The 23206-nt window shown below is 34.3% G+C and overlaps 2 protein-coding genes and 1 long non-coding RNA gene across 16 annotated transcripts; 2 read left to right on the forward strand and 1 right to left on the reverse strand.

Moving 5' to 3' along the window:
- Positions 1 to 4685: 4685 nt before the first annotated feature.
- Positions 4686 to 8558, forward strand: LOC111888990 (uncharacterized). 14 transcript variants are annotated; one of them, XR_006186415.2, is made up of 8 exons: positions 4701 to 5888; positions 6012 to 6085; positions 6168 to 6227; positions 6993 to 7205; positions 7384 to 7453; positions 7574 to 7638; positions 7708 to 7796; positions 8228 to 8558. It is a non-coding gene; the product is annotated as an uncharacterized LOC111888990 (long non-coding RNA). The 14 variants fall into 14 exon arrangements; XR_006186417.2 differs by having other exon boundaries at positions 4686 to 5549; positions 5725 to 5888; positions 6012 to 7205; XR_006186418.2 differs by having other exon boundaries at positions 4686 to 5549; positions 5728 to 5888; positions 6012 to 7205.
- A 5123-nt stretch (positions 8559 to 13681) lies between these two features.
- LOC111888970 (pentatricopeptide repeat-containing protein At5g08510) lies at positions 13682 to 16119 on the forward strand. The gene is made up of 2 exons (XM_023885102.3): positions 13682 to 13840; positions 14223 to 16119. Exon 2 carries the CDS (start codon positions 14359 to 14361, stop codon positions 15895 to 15897), a length of 1539 nt encoding a protein of 512 aa, XP_023740870.1. The 5' UTR covers positions 13682 to 13840; positions 14223 to 14358; the 3' UTR covers positions 15898 to 16119.
- A 2266-nt stretch (positions 16120 to 18385) lies between these two features.
- LOC111888986 (pentatricopeptide repeat-containing protein At3g24000, mitochondrial) lies at positions 18386 to 20830 on the reverse strand. Its single transcript, XM_023885118.3, has one exon. The coding sequence runs from the start codon at positions 20638 to 20640 to the stop codon at positions 18637 to 18639; it is 2004 nt and encodes a 667-aa protein (XP_023740886.1). The 5' UTR covers positions 20641 to 20830; the 3' UTR covers positions 18386 to 18636.
- Positions 20831 to 23206: the final 2376 nt, after the last annotated feature.

The raw sequence follows: 23206 nt of genomic DNA on the forward strand, positions 1-23206 counted from the left end.
AGATGCTTGACACAAACATATAACATGAATATGTACGAGTAAAGAAAACTTAGACTCAAATTGCTGTACACCTAGTTTCACAAATATCAATGAACTCGTCTTAGGCAAATTGTTAGTGTAGCAAAAGTCGATACAACCGTCCACTTCAAATCTCCTCACACTTCCTTGCATATAAGGCAACAATTATAATCTCTCATTCCATTTTGTTAAATGTTGTTTATTTATTTGCTCATGTTGCGTAGTATAGATTCATTTATGTAACACGTGTATATATATTTATACAACGCTAATGAAATACCAACCATAACAAGTTTTCTAAATTATCAAACATTGTATCGAGTCGCGCTGATTGAATCATCATCTTATTTGTTGCCTCCTTATCAGCCTCACTGTCACACTACTCGTCGTCGCCGCCGCCTGTCACTTCAATCTCTACAACTGTTGTACAATTGGCTTTCATCGGTGATTTCAACAATCGTCGAGCAATCGCCGCACATTTATCCAATTACACGACCAATCAACCACCCCTCCTCATTGAGTCATTGCCCCTGTTGCCCTCCACCTTGGATCTCTTTCTTTGGACTCTTGTATCTCACACCGACAATCGGTTGTAGGTGACCATTTGCAACAATCTCTTCGCCACATGTGAGTTTTCTATTTTTATCTTGTTATTTTATTTTTTGTTTTTTCGACCCCTTTCCATGTCGTCAAGTGTCGCCTCCAATGCCCTACCATGTTGTCTACTAACCATTAACATATCCAAATACAAATTGTGGCATCGATCTTTTTTGGACATGCGCAAATGTGTTACAGTTCACAAACATATTAATGTCTACTTACACTTCTAAACCCAAAGGTGATAAGAATGAACCGATGAAGACTGGAAAGTTGTTGACTCCTGTATAGAATCGTGATTATACTCTATGTGTGATGCAAATCTACTACAAATCATATCGAGTGATAATTTCATCGTTAAAGACTTGTGGGACAAACTACATGAGTTCTCCCTAACGACAATTTGTCTTGCATGCTTCAACTACAAAATTAATTCCGTGACATAAAGTAAGGTTCTAATTCCAGTAATAAGTTATGTTATTCACTCAAATATCTTGCCAATTCATTCTTCGATAACTAAAATTGAGGCTGTCATGCAAATTTCAAGATAATTGCATATATCTTACCATAACTTTATAGATGTTATTACAAACATAATTTCGTTTCCCTTGTTTCTAGAGGCGAAAAACATGTTACTTCAATACAAATTTCATAAAGAAACTATTGACATGACTAATGATTCTTCATTGACGTCCTCCCATCCATTTTATTCAAATACTATGCTATGTAAGAGGTTGAGAAACATGTCAGATAAAACGTAAAATAATCATATAAGTGCTCCCCAAACAATGACGGAGCTTGAAGTGTTGATTTGGGGGGACTGAAAATAGAATATATATATATATATATATATATATATATATATATATATATATATATATATATATATATATATATATATATATATATATATATATATATATATATAAATTGAAGAACAGGAGGGTCAAAGTCAAATTTTATAGTTTTAGGCATAATATGTAAAAAATTTAATAGTTAAGAGCTAGTTATGAAAAACAAAAACAGGGGGGCCACAACACAACCCCTCCTAGCCTTATATAAGCTTCGTCCCTGTCCCCAAGGGGGTGGGGTTAGTTTTATTATTTCTACTCCTATTAACCTCGTTGTAGGTAATTATAACTTGGATCATCACAACCATGACAATCCTCATTCTTATTAAGAATTTTTCGCAATCGCCCCATAATCTTGGTCGATCTCAACATTAACATGGTCTTCTCGGCCCCTCTCTGCATCTGACAACCACTTATCGTTTTAGTAGCCTCAGTTGCCTTCGGACTGCCACATCAGCTCTCTTGGTTGTCTTCAAGCCCAACCGCAAGCCATTGATGCCTTTAGCCTTTACAGTAGCCCGTTGGTAGTGGTTTCCTGCCCATCAACAACTACATGTCGACGCATTTAGTCCCAACAATAGCCCACAACCCACTCTGATGAATCCATAACTCCATTTTAGCCTCTGTCCTACAAAGTAGGTACATCCGAGCCTCCTAATATTGACTTTGGTGGTCATGTAACACCTCAAAATGAACAATTTACTGATCTCGCTTCCATCTTTCTAGCCATGTCAATTCAACAATCACAAGACCCCAAATATTACATGTATTCCAAAGAAAGTTCGCATATGACTTTCAACCAAGGAATCATCTTCTCCCTTACATCTTGTAAAATCAAAATATATAATGGTTGGTAATAGTGCATTACTTCCCGTTAGTTATACTTGTAACTATATTTTTCCTTGTTCTAATAATGGTTCATTTTTTAAAAGAAATATATATTTCCAATAACATGGTAAACAAATTAATTTTTGTACTTCGATTTTGTGTTGATAACAATGTGTATGTCGTCCTTTTTGATTTTCGTCAAGGATCTTGAAACATGTTGTTAGGCGTGTCAAACCCAATAAATAAAGGGGTATAATAGACTCCAAATACACTGTTTTAATGCACTAAAAAGTAGTACAAGGCAAACAGGGTCGAACCATAGAGACACAAGACAAAAGTCTATACCTATTTGCGCAAGGTACTTTGGTCACAAAGGGGGATTTTGTTTGCAAAATTCAAATAATGAAAATAACAATCAACTTTGGAACATGCAGAAAATGAAATAGATTTGTAAACAAGTTGTAAAAGTGCTTCCAGTTCTAGTTCTCAATGTTGTCATTTAACCTGATTGTGACTTGATGTAATTTGTGATTACTATTCTAAGTTGGTACTGAAAGGTATTAACACGCTCTAATACCTCTCGCTTTCCAAATTAATGAATTATCTAACCAAAACACGCTCTTTGACTAGACCTAGCTTTACTAATTAAACCTAAACACGCTCTTAGATTGTATTGAAAAACTGAATTAAGTTTTGTACAAGCTTCTCAACAATGTTCATTTCTTCTCATACGCTCGGAAGTGTGAAAACATGTGATAAATGTTCTACAATAAGAAAACCTATTGTTTGTTAGCAATCATTAACTGTATAGAACGATTAGGTGCCCTAAAAGTTAATTTACTACACAAAAATTCAATTCATGAAAGTGGCCAATCAAACACAAATCAAATTTAAGGATTCTACTTTAAACAAGAACATAATCACTAGAATAGAATCACAAGTCAAACATCTAATCACATGCTTCAAGTCAAGCAATCAACATGTTTTGAACAAGAACTAGAACCACACATGGCTAAGAACAAATCAAACAAGAATAAAGATGTAATTGGAATGTTTAATGCTTACAAAAATGAAATCAAAAGTGTTTGCAATGATTAGGTCTTCTCAAAAGCTCCAAAAATTCTCCTAGAATCGCCCAGGATCGCCCCTAGTTGCTTCAGAAACCGTCTCTCCCAAAAATGACATATTCTCCTTTTTTAATTAATGTTCACGTGCATGTCATAAGGCCATGCGTTTTTAGCATGGCCGTGCCTTTTGCCCATGTGTTTTTGACATGGTCATTTGTCTTGACCATGTGTTTTTGGCATGGCCTATGCTTTTTGCTAAAAATCAAAATAAGTCTTCATTGTTGGCTCCATATTCAGTCTAGCTTCACCACGAATCATGTTGCTCAAATATAAGATGATAAAAGACAAACACGACCCATGTTAGTGTGACAAGAACCGCATTTAAAACGTAGTCCTTTGCTATGAGGACAATGCAACAATGACTCGGGTTATGTCTTCATGTTTTCTACCATGGAATAACCGGTTCATTTTATCTTCATGCTCCAAAGCTCCAAACTCCATGCTCCAAGCTCCATGCACCATAATGCCTGCAAAATAAATCAAAAATAACGAAGTACTAGACATTCTTAATGAAATATGCAGTTGCCCAAATAATTAACTAAATGCAAGAATTATGAAGTACAATGCTATGAAAGGAAGGAAATAAACACGTAAAATAGATGCATAAAATGCACCTATCACATGTGTTGTTCTCTAATGATGTAAAAGTGTTGGAGACTTGTACCCTGAGTTTCCCTTTGCTTTTGTTTCCTCTCTTGCGTCTGCTTTAACTACTTATCCCCTCACACATCACATCAATGGCTTGATGATACATGATTCTCCGTTTTACAGTTTCTTATGTCTCGTAAACTCGAATACGCCTTTGATAATGAAAACAATATAATAATAATAATAATAATATAGAAATATGATACTATGATAGAATTTCATCTGGTTTCATTTCGTCTAGTTTATTTAGGGAAAATAGTTTTTTCATAAAATAATTTAGAGATTGACATCTTTCAACCACCAAATGCCAACCAACCACTCTAGCGAAGGGGCAAAAAGATCATAAATGAGGAAAAATGGGGAAATTTTTTAATAATTGTGGGGTAAATTCCAAAGGCGCGAATAACAACAAATACGTCAATATCATTTCCACCAAACATCATAATCATTAAACTAAACAAATATAGGCCATTCAAGGCTTATCCATGAAGACACATGTTAAAAAGCTAGAACCAATAACAATTATATATATATATTAAAATTATCAATCCTTAGCTACAGTAAACTGCTAAGGATTTGACAGTTTTAGTCCTCTGATTATGGATGAGATTGTAGTTTTGGTCCTCTGATTATGGATGGGACTGAGTCGTTGGGTCGATGTGTACACCAGGGCGGACACATGATCAAGTTAGTGCCTTGCTATGTGTCCTACTCTACATCCTTATTCGCATCGTCATCGAATCCCTTTCACTGTTTTCTGCCACGTCCCCATTCACCGCTTCATCTTACCTTTTCACCGACTTATTCTCTGTCTCTCATCTTCCTATTCGTCTGCTACTGCTTCTCTTCCCCAAAACTTCGTCGATATCTCCTCTTCGGTATCGATGTCCACCACTGCAGAAGAACCCGACGAACAGCCATCAGACGTGTTTTATATAGAGGCGATTTTGATTTTTCCCACCCACCTCCACTGAGTCTGTTGAAAACTCTTCGCCCGCTTCCAACTTTCTGCTGCCCTTGCTGAAAAACTGTCACCGATGATTTCCTCCCCCTATTCTACTTCTCATCATCTTCCATTTACCCGCCATGGACCGACCGTCTGTGACAGTGGTCGTCGGCGCCGCCCTAGGCGGAGACCACCTCATCACACGGAAGGAGGAAGCCCCCAACCAGCAACGGAACTTGACCGTTGTCAAGTCGATTATAAAGATTCAATATGTGGCGGCGGTGGTAATGTATGCCTAAAATAACCATCGACCAAGAATGGGTCGTCGACGCTGAAAGTCCCGGTTCATGCCTTCAACATCTGCAGCTGTTTTCCACATGGAATCCGTCTGCCATCGCTATGTAATTTGTGTTTGGTTTGACATTTCTAAGATCGTTTGTTTCTTATTCACACCGAATTGACTGAGTTTGTAGATTGTATGTTCCTACTTGAGTTTTCGTTTTCTCTCTATATCACCGTTTCTCCATCTGGTAGGTAACACTGCAATGCCCTGTGCCCACCAACTGTTTGATAAAAATCCTGTTATTGTTGATCTTCCCTTTTCATTTTTTCTTTGTTTTATAACGCATATTTGTGATGGATTAGTTTAAAAGCTGAATTTCTGTGAAAGGAACACTAAACTCTATCTCCTTAACCTATTTTTGTACAGAAGCTGCCAATTTGTTGAAGAATCTGTCACTGGGTTCTCAATCAAAGACATTTTTTTGGATTGTTGAAAGAAATGTTACTCAATCTACTGTTAATCGCCATTATACAGTCAATGTTGCTCAGTTATTCTTTCATACCCTCTTATGTCACCCCCTGAAATTCGCAGTATGCTTCCCAACTCTTATTTATTACATCATTGTGATTTAAAATGTTTACACATTGTAATGATTGACTTACTTATGTATGAGTATGATACAGTGAGTTATGTTTTGTGCTATGTCTCTGTAGGTCCTCTAACATGTTATGGGAGAGACAGAGAGAATTCCTTGCAATGACATAAGGAAATGGTGAAGCTATAAATGGTTAGTATAATGATATAAGTGGTTTTATTTATTTTCTCCTTACATCAGTTTATTTATCTAATAAAGGGATGTTAAGATACAGAGGCTACCCAATTGAAGACTTGGGTCAAGTAGTTATTTCCTAGATATAGCCTATCTTTAAGTAAGTTCTCTTTCCCATCTCTTTAGCATGAAATGATAAACTAAGGATGATTGTATTAAGAACTATTGAAACAAAGAGGAAAGATACGTTGGGTACGAAAAATAATTAACGACGCAAGATTTTTATAAATCAATAACAAGATTTAAAATTTTGGAAAAAAAATTCAATTTAAATTTAACATGGGTCTAAAACTTTCATTTTTTTTCTTAATCAAGATGATTAGGTTTATTCACTGTATTTACCCCAAACCAAAAACTATAGTTAAGTGCAAATTATACACTGTATGGACCAAAAATGTAATTATTGAAATTAAAAACTACAGGGACCAAAAATGCTATTAGGCCATTTTCTGATATTTAAAAGGATACTATAATTTTATTTTTGGGATTATAGTAAATTCAGTTTTAAGGTTACTTGATTTGTGAATTTACAAGTTTGTGGGTTGCCAAATGAGAAAGAAGCTGTTTATGGAGCACTTGATTAATGGACGGCTTAGGAGTCAAAATTCCCAGTCATAGCAGCAGCCAAAGCTCTTAATATCCTAAAATGTCGGAAACAATGGAACCGTGCCATTCAAGTATTAATATCCTAATTTACACTTTTGGTCCCTGTAGTGTGCTATATAGATTTTCTTGGATATATTTCAAAAACGAATCTTCATTAACTATATGATCACATTGAAATAGGAACCAAGAGGAAAAAAGACGATATACCACAGGGACCAAAAGATATAATTCCTGTTGACATATTCCATTGATTTTACAGGTGGCAAAATGGATGTGTAGGAAAGGTCAAGGAATGACAATGGGAACATTTGACACCCTCCTACACGCATTTGATATGGAGCAAAGAGTAGATGAAGCCGAGTCATTTTGGAACATGATTTTCCATACACATGAAAGATCAATCTCAAAAAGGTTGTTTTCAAGAATGATATCCATTTATGCTCATCATAGCATGCCACAAAATATCATAGAGGTACCTTTAAAACAATTCATGTTGCCAACATACTATTTTAGTCAAATTCCACATAAGGAGTTATCCTATTAATTTGATATCTATTGAAAAATGTCTACATAATTTGCTTCCTTTAATAAGTAGGGTTCTTTAAATTCCTTTGGATGAATTTCTTTGTTTTTCGGTTGGGTTTGAGTAGATATTGGAGCTTTCATCTTCACAAAGCCCTGTTTAGTTCATCTGTTTATGTGTATCCGAAGGTTGAACCTGTAAGTTTTGATTGGGCTGATTTGAGCCTCAATTCTTTTGTTTGTTGTCTCCAATATTGATTATTGGTTGTGTGTATGTGTGTGAGCCACAAATTTAATGTCATTCAGATTTGTATTTAGGTCAAACGCAAGAACTGCGAAAAGGATGGTTATTCATGTTGGAGGTGGTATGTTGTCCCTTATAGGTATCTTTTTTTTTTTTTTTTTTTTTTTTCTTTTTGGTTGTTTAGTGTTTATGTTTCTGTTTTTCATAGTGCTCCTTCTTCCTTTGAACGAAAATTTAAACAAGAGCTTCCACTTTTACATGATTATCTTCAAACAGCTTACAGCTCCAACTAACAAGGTAAAACCTCACATTTTTATAAAAAACTTGGTTAACATATTTATAATCTTTATATATATATATATATATATATATATATATATATATATATATATATATATATATATATATATATATATAACTTTTGGAGCATGATATAGGAAACCCGATAAATTTCCCACTTCCAGTCAGGGGTAATATCGTCACTCTGGATTTTTGACCAAAATGCCCCTTTCATCCAAAATAAAAGATCCAAAACCACAGCTGATGTTCTTGGCCACTAAATGCTTCCTTTTCAAATGTTGTCTCTTGACCATTTTGCCCTTCATAAAACAAAATTTATTTTCATGTTGGTTAAACATTCACTCCATATTTGGCCTTGGTAAAGTAAGGGTAGTTTTGCAGTTTTTAACCACTAATACTTTTTTTACAATCAAACCATAAATTTTCAGACATTCACAGAACCTATGGACGAATGATGTGTTGACATCTGGCTTTTCACATTGCTGTAACAAGAAAGCTAAAATAGAGCAATGTATTTTCATTTGAATGTTTAGCTTTATGTAATTTGGATCCTTTTTTTTCTGCAAAGGGCAATGTCCTTTATTTTTATTATTTTAAGCATCAAAATTGTAAAAGGGCGAATTGCAGAGAATAACAACATACTTAACTGTGGCTACCAATTAAGACAATCTACTATACATGTATACAAAAATGACACCTTCCAACCCCCGCAACGCGGGGGAACGCATCTAGTTATTATTATTATTATTATTATTATTATGAGTGGCCCCGCACATTTCTAAGTTTTGATCTGGGATTCTTGTTTCACATTTTATGCTCACAAACTTACCACAATTCTTATATTAAGCTTTGTAATATCGTGTTCCAAAGAAATAGCCTTTAACTAGTTAGTTTATTGGGTATTTTTATAGGAAAAATTGCATAAAAGACGTTAATATATATATATATATATATATATATATATATATATATATATATATATATATATATATATATATATATATATATATATATATATATATATATATATATATATATATAGAGGGTTAAATTTAAATGAGAACAGAACGTAAGAACACTATTTTATGTTACTATTTTAATATGAATTTTGTATATACAACGATATGACATTATTCTTCAACAAATATACGAACAACAATATAATATCATAGTTGGCAAATATTTTGGTTAAACTGAACCTTATATAGATCTATACATATTTTCGCTAATTTATTCTTATGTTCTCCTAAAGAATCATAATTTTCTGCAACAGATTCACAAGCTCGTTCAAGTGGTTCATCATCTGAAAATGGTGTAAGCAAACAAAGAAAAGTTGTACATACTGTCATCTCCTAAATGAAACCTTCCATGCCTTGCTTACATCACTCATAGATGATGAACCACTTGAGCGGCCTTAGGAAGTCATTGCACAAAATTGTGATGCACTGAGAGAAGAAAAAAGAAGAAATAAAGGAAAGTGAGTATAGATCAACGTAAGGGTTCAATTTAACAAAAATGTTTGCCAACTCAGATTGGCGAAGCCACATTAGGTTTTTACCTCGTTACCAAATGAGAAACATGAAATATCTTAAGTAAATTGGTCGATTGGTTAAATTTGCAACAAAAATGTACTAAAACTTAATGACTTAATTAAGATAAAATAAAACATAATATCAAAATCAAAATGTTGTATACAGTTGGTGTCTTCGTTAGAACAAAATTACAATGTTTTGATTTTAAGTATCCATATAAAAGTTAATTTCTTTTTCAGTTTGTTGGTAGTGGTTTTACATTTTGACCTCATGAGAGGAAAGAATGATTGGCATTGTTTTTTTCCATAAGAGGACAACAAAAGAGATGTGTTTGAAGGTGACAAAAAGTAGCGATATTCAGATTCCTTAACCATACATGTATGAAAAACCGAAACTAAAAGAAAAATGATATGCTTTTTTCCTTCTAAATGTTATGATGATCGTACTTGAAAATGCATCGATTCATCGACAAAAATGTTGAATTATTATAAAAATATCTTGTGAACTTGAAAAATATGTAGTTATTTAAGTAAATGAAAGATAATATTAAATTATGAATATATGTCAATATATTCTTAGTATAAAGTCACACGAATAATCAAAACAATCTATGATACAATATGGTTCTTGTTTCTACAGTTATAAAATATAAGTTGTTTTAATTATCTAGTATTTAATCTTTTATAACTGTGTTTATGGTTTCAAGTGATAAAAGAAATAATTTTTTTTTGAAGTCAAGCATATTATTAAAGCAGAAAAGCAAACAAACAAACAACACAACTACACAAGCAAGGAGCTCGAGCCAAATCACAAGAAATAGTCTAAAACAGGGGAGGAGTTCCAATCATGCCAATCAATCTACAATTAGACCTATGTTTGATCCAATTGAAAGTGTTTAAACTAATAGCATAAGCTGTAATCATGATCGTCTGTCTTTCGTTTCCGAAAACAATCACATTTATGGCCTTCCATATCATCAAGAGAGTGGTGTATACTAAAGAAAAATACAACTTCTTGATTTTTTTGCTCCGCACAGTAGAATTAAGCATATCCAATAAGTCATCACATGAATTAGGAAGCCTCATAAGAAGGGAATACCAGTTCACCAGCCATCTCCACATAACTGCAACGAAAGAAGAACAAAAGAAAAAAAACATGATCAATGCTCTCATCAGTTTCTTTACAACAATGATATAAGCTAGACGAGACATTAATTACACAACTAAATAAGCTCAAGAAAGTAGGACTTATGTTTTTAATCAATCTCCAAACAAAACAATTGATTTTTAGAGGGACCCATTCTACCCAATTGAAAGAATCCCAAGTCCCATTGTTGGACTTAATAGCCATCACATCTCTTAAAGATTTCACCAAAAACACATCTCCACCGTCACCTCCCCAAATCCACCTGTCACAACCATCTTCAAACCTGAAAACAACAATCTGATTCGATAATGCCTGATAATGCCCGAAACTAACTTGTTTCCCTCCCACCTCTAAGCTTCCTCGCCAAGTCCTAAGAAAAAGACAAAATCTTCCCATTCATAATATTGGCTCTCTCTACCAAAAGAAAAATCTTTATTTTTCTGAATTGTATAAAGGTTAAGATGAGCATCTTTTAAAGCTATATCACCACACCAACAATCCTTCCAAAAGAGTGTTTTGTCACATTTTCCAACAACTCTTTTAAAAAATTATCAAATCGAATACCTCTATTTTCAAAATCACAATTGATTTGAGAAATACTCAGCCAAACACCTTTAATAAACTTATTGGCAATCGATCTACCATCAATAAGCTTAATATTAAGAATAGCTTTTATACGAGAAAACCAAAAGGAATCATACCCGTTTTCAATCTCCATCACTACTTGGCGACAAGGGCCATGTTAGTCGAATCAAGACACCCGACTCGAAGACCTCCCATCTCCTTTGGTTTAATGACCATCTCCCAAGCCACCCAATTGATCTTCCTCTTGTCTTCATCACTTCCCCATAGAAACTGTCTCCTAATGCCATCCAACACATTAATAACTTTTTTGGGGGCCCTAAAAATAGAGAAAAATATTTGAAGGAAGGCTGTTAAGGACCGAATTTAATAAGGTGACCCAACCACCAAAGGAGAGACATTTTGTTTTCCACTTCGAAAGTTTATTTCGAAATTTGTCTATGACTGGACTCCGATGCTTAGAGAGTTTCATATTAGCCCCCACCGGAAGCCCAAGATAAGTAAACGAAAAAAAAAAGCATGCTTACACTTCAAGATACTAACAAGTCTATTCACACCAACACCATACACCTTGCTTTTGTGCAAATTCACTTTTAATCCGAAAGCAAGAAAAAAACAATGAAGCAATCTATTAAGGTTGATGAAGTTGATCTCCGACCATTTTGAATAAATGTCACGTCATCGACATACATAAGGTGTGAAATATTGATACCATTATAAGGAAGAGCAAGCCCTCGAAAATAATGCAAGTCACACGTTGCTTCCATAGAAATATGAAGACCTTCCATGGCGATTATGAAGAGAAAAGATGCAAGAGGATCACCTTGTCTAACACCCCTCTTAATATTGAATTCCTTTGTGGGAGCACCATTAACCAAAATAAAGGCTCTACTAGAATCAAGACATCCCTTGATCCATCTCCTCCATTTCCATCCAAACGCCATTTGTTCCATTATCGAATCTAAGAACTCCCAACTTAACGAGTCAAAAGCTTTATCGAAGTCCATCTTGAAAATCAAATTCTTCTTCTTTACTTTTTTGGCCCACGAATAAATTTCATTAAGCAAGAGCGGCCCATCTAAGATACTTCTGCCTTCAACATAATTCGTTTGTTCGGGGCTAATAACTTTAACAAGGACTCTTTTAAGCTGATGAACAAGCACCTTAGAAAGCACTTTGTACAAACAACCAACATGATTGATCAGTCTATAGTCCTTCAAAAAAAGCGAATCACGAGATTTAGGAATTAAGGAGATAAATGAAGAATTACATCCCCTAGCCAACGTACTGAAGTCCTCAAAGTCTTTCATAAACATAATCACATCCGATTTAATCAAGTCCCAATAGTGTTTTAAGAACTTAAAAGCAAATCCATCAGGTCCCGACGCCTTATCGTTTCCGCAACACCAAATAGCATCCTTTATTTCCATCTCCGAGAAAGGCTTAGTTAGAGAATCTCTATCAAATCTGAGATTCTCTTAAATCTGTTACTAATAAGCTTCGGCCGATTGTATAATGGTTCATCAAACTTATTTGAAAAGAATTCCAAAATCTCTTGTTTTGATTTAGAAGGTTCATTCACCCACACTCCATCAATAGTAAGCCCATGGATTCGATTCTTCCTTTTATTATTATTCACAATCCTATGAAAAAACCTTGAATTTTCATCGTCATCTACCTCCCAGTTTAATTTCGATCTCTGTTTCAGATATGATCTGCGAATAGAGTCAACTTCTATCACCCTTTTTCTCCACTTCTGTCTCAAGTCCTCTTTGAGGAAGATAAAAGCCTGTTTTCCGCTATCAATTCCAGATCATCAATATTTTTGAGCAGCGATTGATAATCCTCATTCTCTTTCCTTTTCAGCCTTTCAAATTTTAACATTTTTTATAGAACGACTCAATATTGATATTTTTATAAGATTAAAATAATAATATCCATTTATTTAACTATACATTTTAATTTTTAATAAATTAGTTAAAAATCAACTAAGAATATAACAGGTGGTTAGTTAAAGCTTTTTATTATAATAATAATAATAATAACGATAATAATAATAATAATATCTAATACTAGAATATAATATAATCAATTGGTTTACTATTATTAAAAATTAAATCGTATGTAATCGAGTTCATCACAAAAGTCATCCAATGAAACTTCAATTCTTTTTCCCGACATTCAAAAAGTTTGGTGGTCCTCAAGAAAATTAAAAATCGACAAGGGACCAGAGAATAAACAATAAAAAATATTAGGGTGTACGAGGTTCTTATGGTCTGTATTGTGGGCGACGTGGTCTCTCCTATACCTTTCATATCTTCATTAAACTACTAAAAAATGCTTTCACTTTACATCATTGACTATTTGACCCTATTTTACAAATAATTCAGCAATACTATTCTCCATCTAAAGCCTAGCCTAAAAGAGGCCCAATCCAATAACAGATCCAATATCACAAGGCACAAAGTAAACAGTAGAGCAACACAGGCAAATCAGTTAGCCAATGGGCTTGGGTTTGGCCCAGAAACAGAAGTTTTCATGTAAAAACGGATTTAAAAATCAATTCAAGCCCAATAGCCGTTTTCTTGTTTTTAATTTTTGTAAATCTTATAACTGTCTTTAATTCCACAGCCATATTTCCTCTGGTTAAAAACTCAATAAAACCTTTAAAGCATTGCCTCTCCTCCTTCCCCTGCTCATCGCCATGCCGTCGCCACTGCTGTGAAGCCACCAGCCGGAGACCTTCGATAGCCACAGCTATACCGTTGCAACCCACCTCAGGTTCCATTTCTTTTTTTTTTTCCCTGCTTTGTTTCTTCATTTTTTCTACTTTCTTTCTTCCTTTTTTTTTTCCTGCTTTCTTTTGAAATCGCCATTCTTGATATAAAGTGATACCAAATTCATGATTATCAATTGATGCTGGAGTATTACCAATTATTTTTTGTCGATTTCTTTCTTTTGTTTTCTGCCTTTGATAGCCACATCTACTTGTTTGCTACTTCTGATTTGCTGTTCATATATGATATCGGACGTGTTTGTTGTTCATATATGACATATGATGTGTTTGTTGTTTTCTGTATCTTTAATTAGATGTTTGAGTCTGTGTTCTTAAGGCTCATATTCATGATGGTTTTTTATTTGAGTTGGGATGGTTGCCTTGCAGGCAAGCTGTTTGATCAAATGCCTGAGAGGGATGTATAAAGGATTACAAATGCTTGAGAGGGATGTGTGGACATATAACATATTTGCCCTTGTCCCCTGTTTTTATTGTTAAAGTAGTCTGTGATCTGTAATCTGTTATGAACCAAAACCAGTTGAAGCAAATCCATGGCCACACCCTGCGCAATGGCATAGATTTCACGAAATTTCTAATCACTAAGCTTCTTGAAATCCCAAACATACCCTACGCTCACAAAGTGTTGGACCTTATTCCTCAACCAACTGTCTTCCACTACAACAAACTCATTCAAGCTTTCTCTAAACATGGCCCTTGTGACAAATGTTTTGTCCTTTACACCCAAATGCGCCTCAATGGCTGCTCCCCTAACCAGCACTCCTTCACCTCCCTCTTTGCTGCTTCTGCCACACTAAACTTGCCTCCTAACCAAGCTCAGTTTCTCCACACTCATCTTGTGAAATCAGGTTATGAGTCTGATCTCTACGCCTCCACAGCTTTAGTTGACATGTATGCAAAACTAGGCTGCTTACCTTTTGCACGCCAAGTGTTTGACAAAATGGAGATCAGAGATGTTCCCACTTGGAATTCCATGATAGCAGGGTATGCAAGAAACGGGGATATGGAGGGAGCATTGAAGCTGTTTGATGAAATGCCTACAAAGAATGTTGTTTCCTGGACTACCATGATATCTGGGTACTCACAAAACGGGAATTACAGGAGTTGTCTCAAGTTGTTTTTGGAAATGGAGAAAAGTAATTTTGTAATCCCAAATGAAGTCACAGTTGCTAGTGCTCTTCCAGCCTGTGCGAATCTTGGAGCATTGGAGGTGGGAGAGAGGATTGAAAGGTATGCAAGGGCACATGGGTACTTGAAGAATTTGTTTGTGTGTAATGCTTTGCTAGAAATGTATTTCAAATGTGGTAATGTTGATAAGGCTATGGAGATATTTGAGGAAATTGGTGAAAGGAGGAACTTGTGCTCATGGAATACTATGCTCATGGGTTTGGCTGTTCATGGAAAAGGTTATGAAGCTCTTGTGCTTTTCCACCAAATGATTGGAGTCATGTCACCAGATGATGTGACATTTGTGGGAGCAATCCTTGCATGCACCCATGGAGGAGGAGGAGGAGGGATGGTGGAGAAAGGATGGGAACTTTTCAAATCAATGGAGGAAAAATTCTCAATCATTCCAAAACTTGAACACTATGGATGCATGGTTGATCTTCTTGGGCGTGCTGGAGAGCTTACAGAAGCCTACAATCTTATAAAAAGCATGCCAATGAAACCAGACTCGGTTGTATGGGGAAGCCTTCTTGGGGCGTGTAGTTTTTATAAGAATGTTGAGATGGGTGAGATAGCAGCTGGACATTTGTACAAACTGGAGCCTTGGAATCCGGGCAATTATGTAATTTTATCGAATATATATGCGAATACAGGGAGGTGGGATGGAGTTGCAAAGTTGAGGAAGATGATGAAGGGTTCTGAAATCATAAAGGCAGCTGGGTATAGCTTTATTCAACAAGGAAATGAAGTTTATAAGTTTATTGTGGATGACAGATCACATCCGAGATGTGATGAAATTTATTTGATACTAAATCAAGTTTCCTCAAAGATGAAGAAGCAAGATGAAGATGCAACTATTTTTGAATGTTTTGGATAGCATTAGCTTAGGAGAATCAAAATTTTGGCTCAAAGCAAAATGAAGTTGTCATATGCTTAATTTTATTTGATAGATTTTTAATGAAAAACAGAACAACGTTTCTTAAAATTTATGATGTATGTATATGAATATGACTATTATATTTACAATAGTAATATCAGATGATTCTAAAGGGTCATTGCAATTTTCACAGAACAGAGGTTTTTGATTTCCTTATTAGAATTTAGTGGCTTTCATTTCCTTATAAATATATGACAGTAAACTTGGTATAAGAAGTCCAATGAAAGGGCAAGCATCCTCAGGTGAGGTTTTATTGGGGCAGCAGGATTACCTGACACCAGTAAAAAGGCTAAAAATGTCTGTTTGAATATATTTGTTTTTTTTTTTCTTGTTTTAACAACATATTAACTGTGGCTACTGTAGTGCTTTGATTACAAGTACTTTATGGAAGTGAACTCAAGGTAAGGTCGCCTACTTGGAATTGCCCTATCTGTAACATCCTAGTTTGCAAGCACACCATTGCTCTTATATGGGATATGAGGAGGGATAATGAGAATGTTGGGATACCTGAAACATGGGTTCACCCTACATAATGGTTAAAGACATGGAAAAAGATGTATGCCTTCAAAATTGAACCAATTAATGGGAGGATGATGTGGTCAAAAAGTCCTTGTCCAACAAAGTTACTACCACCAGAACATCATGTGCCTATTGGTAGGTCAAAAAAGAAAAGAAGAAACTCTGCTATAGAAGATGATGGTGCTAGAGTGAGTAGAAGGACCAAGTCAGTTAGATGTTCAAAGTGTGGAAATGTTGGGCATAATGGTAGGAGCTGTAAGGGGCAAGCAGTGGGAGGATCACAGTCCAAGGGTAGTGGTGTGGGATAGAATGCACGTTTTGTGACCAAGGGAAAAAGTCCAGTGGTTTAGTGTTTGTGTACTAGTTTTGTGTCTTTTGTTTGGCTAATGTTTGTGATGTACTTGAAACAATGTTCTTAAATTTGGGTTTGTAATTTCAGTTTGAACTAATGTTGGTGTTACTTTTTTTTTTTACTATTTTGGTGATGTACTTCAAACTATGTTGATAGGATGAATGTTTGTAATGGTATGAATGACTCGATGTTTAATTTGGTTATTAATGTATTTTTTGTTTTATTCTATAATCGTATGAATGCATGTTTTGCCAATTACCATAAATAACACCACAATTTAATCTACTATCTTCTATTATAATAAATGAAGATAATTTTGTCACATGTCAATCTTTAATGAGTTTTGATACTTGTCATTTTATGATATTTTTTAAATAAATAATATCCACATGTCAATTTATGTTTTTTCTTAATTTTTAAAATTAAAAAGCCATATAATACGTATTTATATATGTAAAGTATCAAATGTAATAAATATTATACTAAATTGCAATTAATATGTTTATTCATTCCTTATTTTAAAAAATACTTATTATTTACATTTTAATATATATATTTTTTAATCAACTCATGTAATACACGAGTTTTACACCTACTTAACTTATTAACTTGCAAACTGATACTATACAATACAAATTAAAGCTAAACGAATATGATAACTTATTCTACACTTTGTACACTAGAGTTGACAAAAAGAAAAACCAACTAATACCTAGATACAACTTTAATTCAGATTTTGTTGTTCAAGCTTCATCTTAATGTTCATACAAACACATTTATGCTCATCCACCACCCAACCAATGAACTTGTAATCATAGCCCTACAAAGCTAAATTTTCAAACATTTAACAATGGTAATGATTATTGAAAATAGAAAGTGGGAGATTAGGTTAGATTTATCAAAAAATTGAAATTAACCGAGTTAGAACAAGCATAGTAACATTTTCCAGGGTTGTTCTTGCTCCATACGAATCACAACTTCAACTCCACAATTGCATCTAATGGCCATTTTGACTGGGGAAAGCTAATCGAAGAAGAAAATGGCGAAGAAGATTGTCGACGAAGGTGAGTGAAAGAAGGGGAAGGACACCGACTCTAATAGGGCACAAGACCTGAAATGACAAAAACACCCTTGCGTGCTAGGCACGTTGGGCACCCAAACGGAGAAAACAAATGGCTACCGTCGATAGGACCGAAGAATTAAATAAATGATGAACGGTCCGAGTTAATTTTCAAAAATAGGGACTGAACATGCAAATTGACATTTAGACCAGGGACGATTCGTGTAATTTACTCCGATTTCTATTTATCTACCTAAAAATAAAATTTGGGTTTTCTTATGTACACCTTAGTCTAATTTCAAAGTACGCCTTTATCTAGAATTTGGTTATTTTTTCATCGAGAGTTAGTTTGTCTTTTCATGTTTTTTAAATCAGTTAAAACTTTTCATTGGCACCATGATATAATAACTAGGATATACTATATTTAACAATACCTATAAAAATTATTTATCTTTAATAATTGAAATAAAATTTAAACTAGAAAGAAAACAAGTCACTTGTGATAGTCCAACATGTTCAATCATGTCCCAAATCAAACATTTTAAGTACAAAACATACAAAATATGATTAGTCCTAGCCTCCTAGGCATTCTAGCCCAAATCAAACAATCAATACAATCTCAATATACGAAAAGAAAAATTCATGAGCAATAATTCTTGAATTACATTAAGTTATAGATCTACAATTAAAATGTCGGACTCATGCTACCTTTATAATCTATAACCTCTATGTGTTGACATTTATGTTTTTACCAATAATCACCACAAGAACAAGATCCACCATTGAAATGATGAAACCGATTTGTGTCTCTTAAAACAATCTCTCTCCCAACCAACAAAGAAACAAACTTAAAAGCCGAATGACAATCACCACACACTCTAATATTCTTCTTGATCCTAATCGTTGACCCCGGGGGCAATTTCATAATTGCAAACGCCAAAGCAAGTTTCTCACTATGACATTGTAGTTTCGCTTCTCTTTCTTGCTCATCAACAAACAAAAGAACATGACTTGTATCCGGAACATACCCAATCTCCTTAATCCTCTCACTAATCTCCTCCCACTTTTTATAAATCTTGTTTTTCTCAGGGTGAGTTTGGTCATTTGCCACAAACATATGCACACAGTTCTCAATCTCCACCCAACTACAAGCAGGTTCCTTTTTTACACCAATTTCTTTCATACACTTTCTAACTTTTGAAGCCTCATTCCATTTACCACCACTCGCGTATATATTATATAATAAAATATGGGGCCCCGAGTCAAACGGGTCGAGTTCAAAAACCCGTTCAGCAGCATAAGCGCCTAATTCCATGTTTTTATGCATCCTACAAGCACCAAGTAAAGCTCCCCACACAGCTGCATTCGGTTCAAAGGGCATTTTCGTAATAAAACTCAAAGCAACATCAAGTTTACCTGCTCTACCAAGTAAATCAACCATTGTCACATAATGTGAGACTTCAGGCTCTATATTGTATTCTTTCATCATTTTGAAATAAAATTCTCCTTTTTCTAATAGTCCACCATGGCTACAAGCAGTTAGAACACATAAAAAAGTTACTGAATTCGGTTGGATTCCTGTTTTGATCATTTTTTCAAAATGTTGTAAAGTTTTTACACCTAACCCATGTTGTGCATATGCAGTAAGGATTGAATTCCATGAAACAACATCTGGTTTTGTTAACCTGTTGAAGACTTTTATAGCATCATCAAAGCTACCTGATTTTGCATACATGTCAACAAGGGTGTTGCCAATGAAAGCTATGAGCTTTTGACCGGATTTGACCATGTGGGCGTGGATCCATTTTCCTTGCTCTAGTGACCCGGTGCTTGCACAAACACTAAAAAGACTTGAATAAGTGAAATGGGTCGGGTTGTAATTATCCATTTGCATCTTTTGAAAGAGTAAAAGGGCTTTATCTCCTTCATTTTTTCTGGAATGTGCAGCGATCAGAGAGTTCCAAGAAACCTCATTTTTGTCCTCTAACTGATTGAAAACAAAATGTGCTTCTGACATTCTTTCATACCTACAATACATGTCTACAAGTGCACTACCCACATAGACATTTGAGGCGTACCCGTATTTTAAACAGTATCCATGAATCTGTTCTCCTTCTCTTTCATTGCCTCTAGCTCCAGCAGCCTTCAAAAGACTGGAGAATGTGAAATGGTTTGGCTTCAAATTGAGTCTAAGCATTTGTGGAAACAAAAGAAGCGCCTCTTCTGGTTTATCGTTCTGAGAGTACCCAGTAATTATAGCAGTCCAAGTCACCATATCTTTCACAGGCATTTTATCAAACACCTCGCGTGCATCATCCAAACAGTCGCATTTCGCGTACATGTTTACGACTGTATTTTGAATCACCAGATAATGGCTAAACTTTGAGTTCATAAAATGTGTATGCACCATTTTTCCTTCCTTAATCTTTCCCAATTGGGTACACTTGTTAAGCATTTGGCTGTATAATTTAGCGTCTGGTTCTAAAAACCCGTGATCAATGAGGTCCAGCACACGTAACCCACCATTTGGGGATTTCCTCAGAAGATCTTTTTCTTGGATTATGTGTGAAGTCATATCAAAAACTTCTTCCGATGATGATGAAAGAACAGACGTTGATGCAATTGGGGTTGCTGTAGATGTTGAGAGAAAACGGAGAGAGATAGGGTTTTGTATAAGAGATCTAACCGAAGAAACGACTCCTCCATTGATAGAAGTAAGATTTTCAGAGAAGGGAACGATCAATTTATTCATGTAATACGTAGGGAATATGGAGACAGGGGGGTCTCAAAAGCAATACATACGCGCCAAATATATTGCTCTTCTACTCTGAATGAAAAATCAAGCTATGATAATTAAAAAAACCGCAATAGCTAATGCTGGCCCAACCTACGGAAGTTAAGCCCAGTCCACTTTTAATCGGGTAAAGAATGGGTTGTTTGGGTTAATTTAAAAAAAAATTAAATATAAAATTTTAAATATTTAAAAACTTTTAATGTATAAGAAAAAAAAAATAATAATAAATTATTATAATGGAAATGTTTTTTATCTTTTAGATTTAAATAAATAAACAAAAAAACTAATGAATTTTAATTTTGAGAATTTTAAAATTGAAATGTAAGTTCATTAATGATATTGATATCTATTTATTATTATTATATTTATTGCAATTATTATATTATTATATTAAAATATTATGTGAAATTTAAAAAAAAAACTTATAAAATGATATGTAGAAAAAAATTAATTCAAAATAACTATAAAATGACATTTAAAAAATTAAATGAAAATGTGACAAGTGACAAAAAAAAACATTCATTTATTAGAGTAGATTAATTATCTCTTCTAATTTCAAATGAGTTTTACTTATTTGGCCATCAAATTGATTTGATTTAGTCGTTGAATACTTGATTATATTAAATTGGATGTTAAAGTTTGATTGGTTTCCACAAATCAGGAAATTTTAAAGGATACATATTTTGTTCCCGATCAATAAAATCTTCTCTAATTCTAACATTTATTAGATGGTCATGTTCTGCACGCAGCTTATTGATATCCTTATTTGCATTTTCAATCCACTTCTTAGCATTGTTCACTTCTTTCATCGCTTCTGCAACCCATTTTTTTTTTCATTTACTTGTTCCGCTAGATCATATATATGTTGATTTAGTGTGCGACCTCTTTTAGAGTCCATTTTGTTTGCTTCTTTAGCAGCCTTCATAACTTGGAAAACGTCATCATCCATTTTATCCGGGAGTGGGAAATTTGGGCATTCTCGAAAGGGGTTATTATCTGAACAAACATAATAATCTTCTTCTTCACAATACCAAACACCATCATGAGATGAACTCATTCCAATTTTATTTCAATATTGAGGATTCATGCTAGGTGTATTTTAAGGTCGAAAAACAAGTGTCCGAAATAGCCATTCCAGAAAGTGGCTCCGGATTTGGAATGGGGTTCCGGAAAAAGTTTCGAAATACTTTCAGAAATCTATGACATTTACTGTTCGGAATGACTACGCATACAGTCAGGAATCTCAGATTTTTACTGCTGGGAAATGACTACATATTTGTCATGAATCTATGAAAATTATTGTTCCGAAATTATGGGCCAGAATATCAATTCTAGAATGTGGAACCGAAATAGCTGGTCCGGAACCTGGCTCCGAAATAGTTGGTGCGGAACGTGGCTCCAGAACAATGGTCCGAAAGAGCTGGTCCGAGAGACTGTCAAGAATCTATGAAATTTACTATTCATAATGACTACACAAATGTCAGGAATCTCTGACTTTTACTCTTCGGAATGACTACTCATGTATCAGGAATCTGAAATAATTATTGTTCCGAAATTAGGGTCTGAAATATCAGAATGTGTTTCTAGAATAGTGTCAGGGACCATAACCCTAGTAAATGTCATTATATAAAGGAATTCAAGCGTCCAAACTCTTTATGTTGTTAAATTTACTATTAAAAATTCACTTGTCGTAATCCAAAGAAATGACATACTATGATTGTGGCGCTAAAGGTATTATAAGGACATCAACTACTAGAAATAAGCTTGGATAACTTTTTTACGCTTGTCTTAAAGAGGTATGTCGGTTATCCATTTATTATTTTTCTTTGAATTAATATTAATTTACACAATATACGTCATGTGTTTGATCTTAAATTTTGAGGGACCATAATTTGGGTTTATTTGTTGGGTTGACAAAGCAAAAAGACAATAATTCAGTGATAATTAGTAACTTATTTCAATCGAAGAAGAAATTTAAAACCCAAAATATACACTTGAAGATAACGTTAATTTGTAGCTAGATTTTTTTTGGAATCATTGTGTACAAGTTGTAAGCTTTTATGTTTATCAACTAAGTTTCCCTTTTTGTAACGCTTATTAATCTTTTTAATATGTAATGTTTTCTTGATGTTAGTGTTACTATGGTACTTGTAAATTATGTTTTTTCTGTAACAAATATTAGGGCAATAATAATATTTTTCATTACACACTGCAAATCAGTTACAAACATAATTAAATATAATTACATTGATAATAAAATTGCAATCAAAGGGTTTGATATTTCCTATTCTGATGGAAGCGGAAAAGGGTGTATAGTGTGTGTCTCGTAGGCAGTCTTAAACACATTAATCTAGTAATATAATAATATATCTGAACCATATCAGGTGATTCATGGATGTTCGAATGACATGATGTTGCAATAGCATGACCGCAAGCTATACCCAAACTTCACCGTTTCCCGCAAGAACATGTATGACATTTCAGATCAACAACATATTTTTTTAAATAAAAAACATAGGATCTC

This window comes from Lactuca sativa, chromosome 8, assembly GCF_002870075.4.
Source record: "Lactuca sativa cultivar Salinas chromosome 8, Lsat_Salinas_v11, whole genome shotgun sequence".
NCBI classification, from domain to species: domain Eukaryota; kingdom Viridiplantae; phylum Streptophyta; class Magnoliopsida; order Asterales; family Asteraceae; genus Lactuca; species Lactuca sativa.

Coding starts and splice junctions, on each gene's coding strand:
- LOC111888970 (XM_023885102.3), top strand. CDS start 14,359: ATGAACCAAAACCAGTTGAAGCAAATCCATGGCCACACCCTGCGCAAT.
- LOC111888986 (XM_023885118.3), bottom strand. CDS start 20,640: ATGAATAAATTGATCGTTCCCTTCTCTGAAAATCTTACTTCTATCAAT.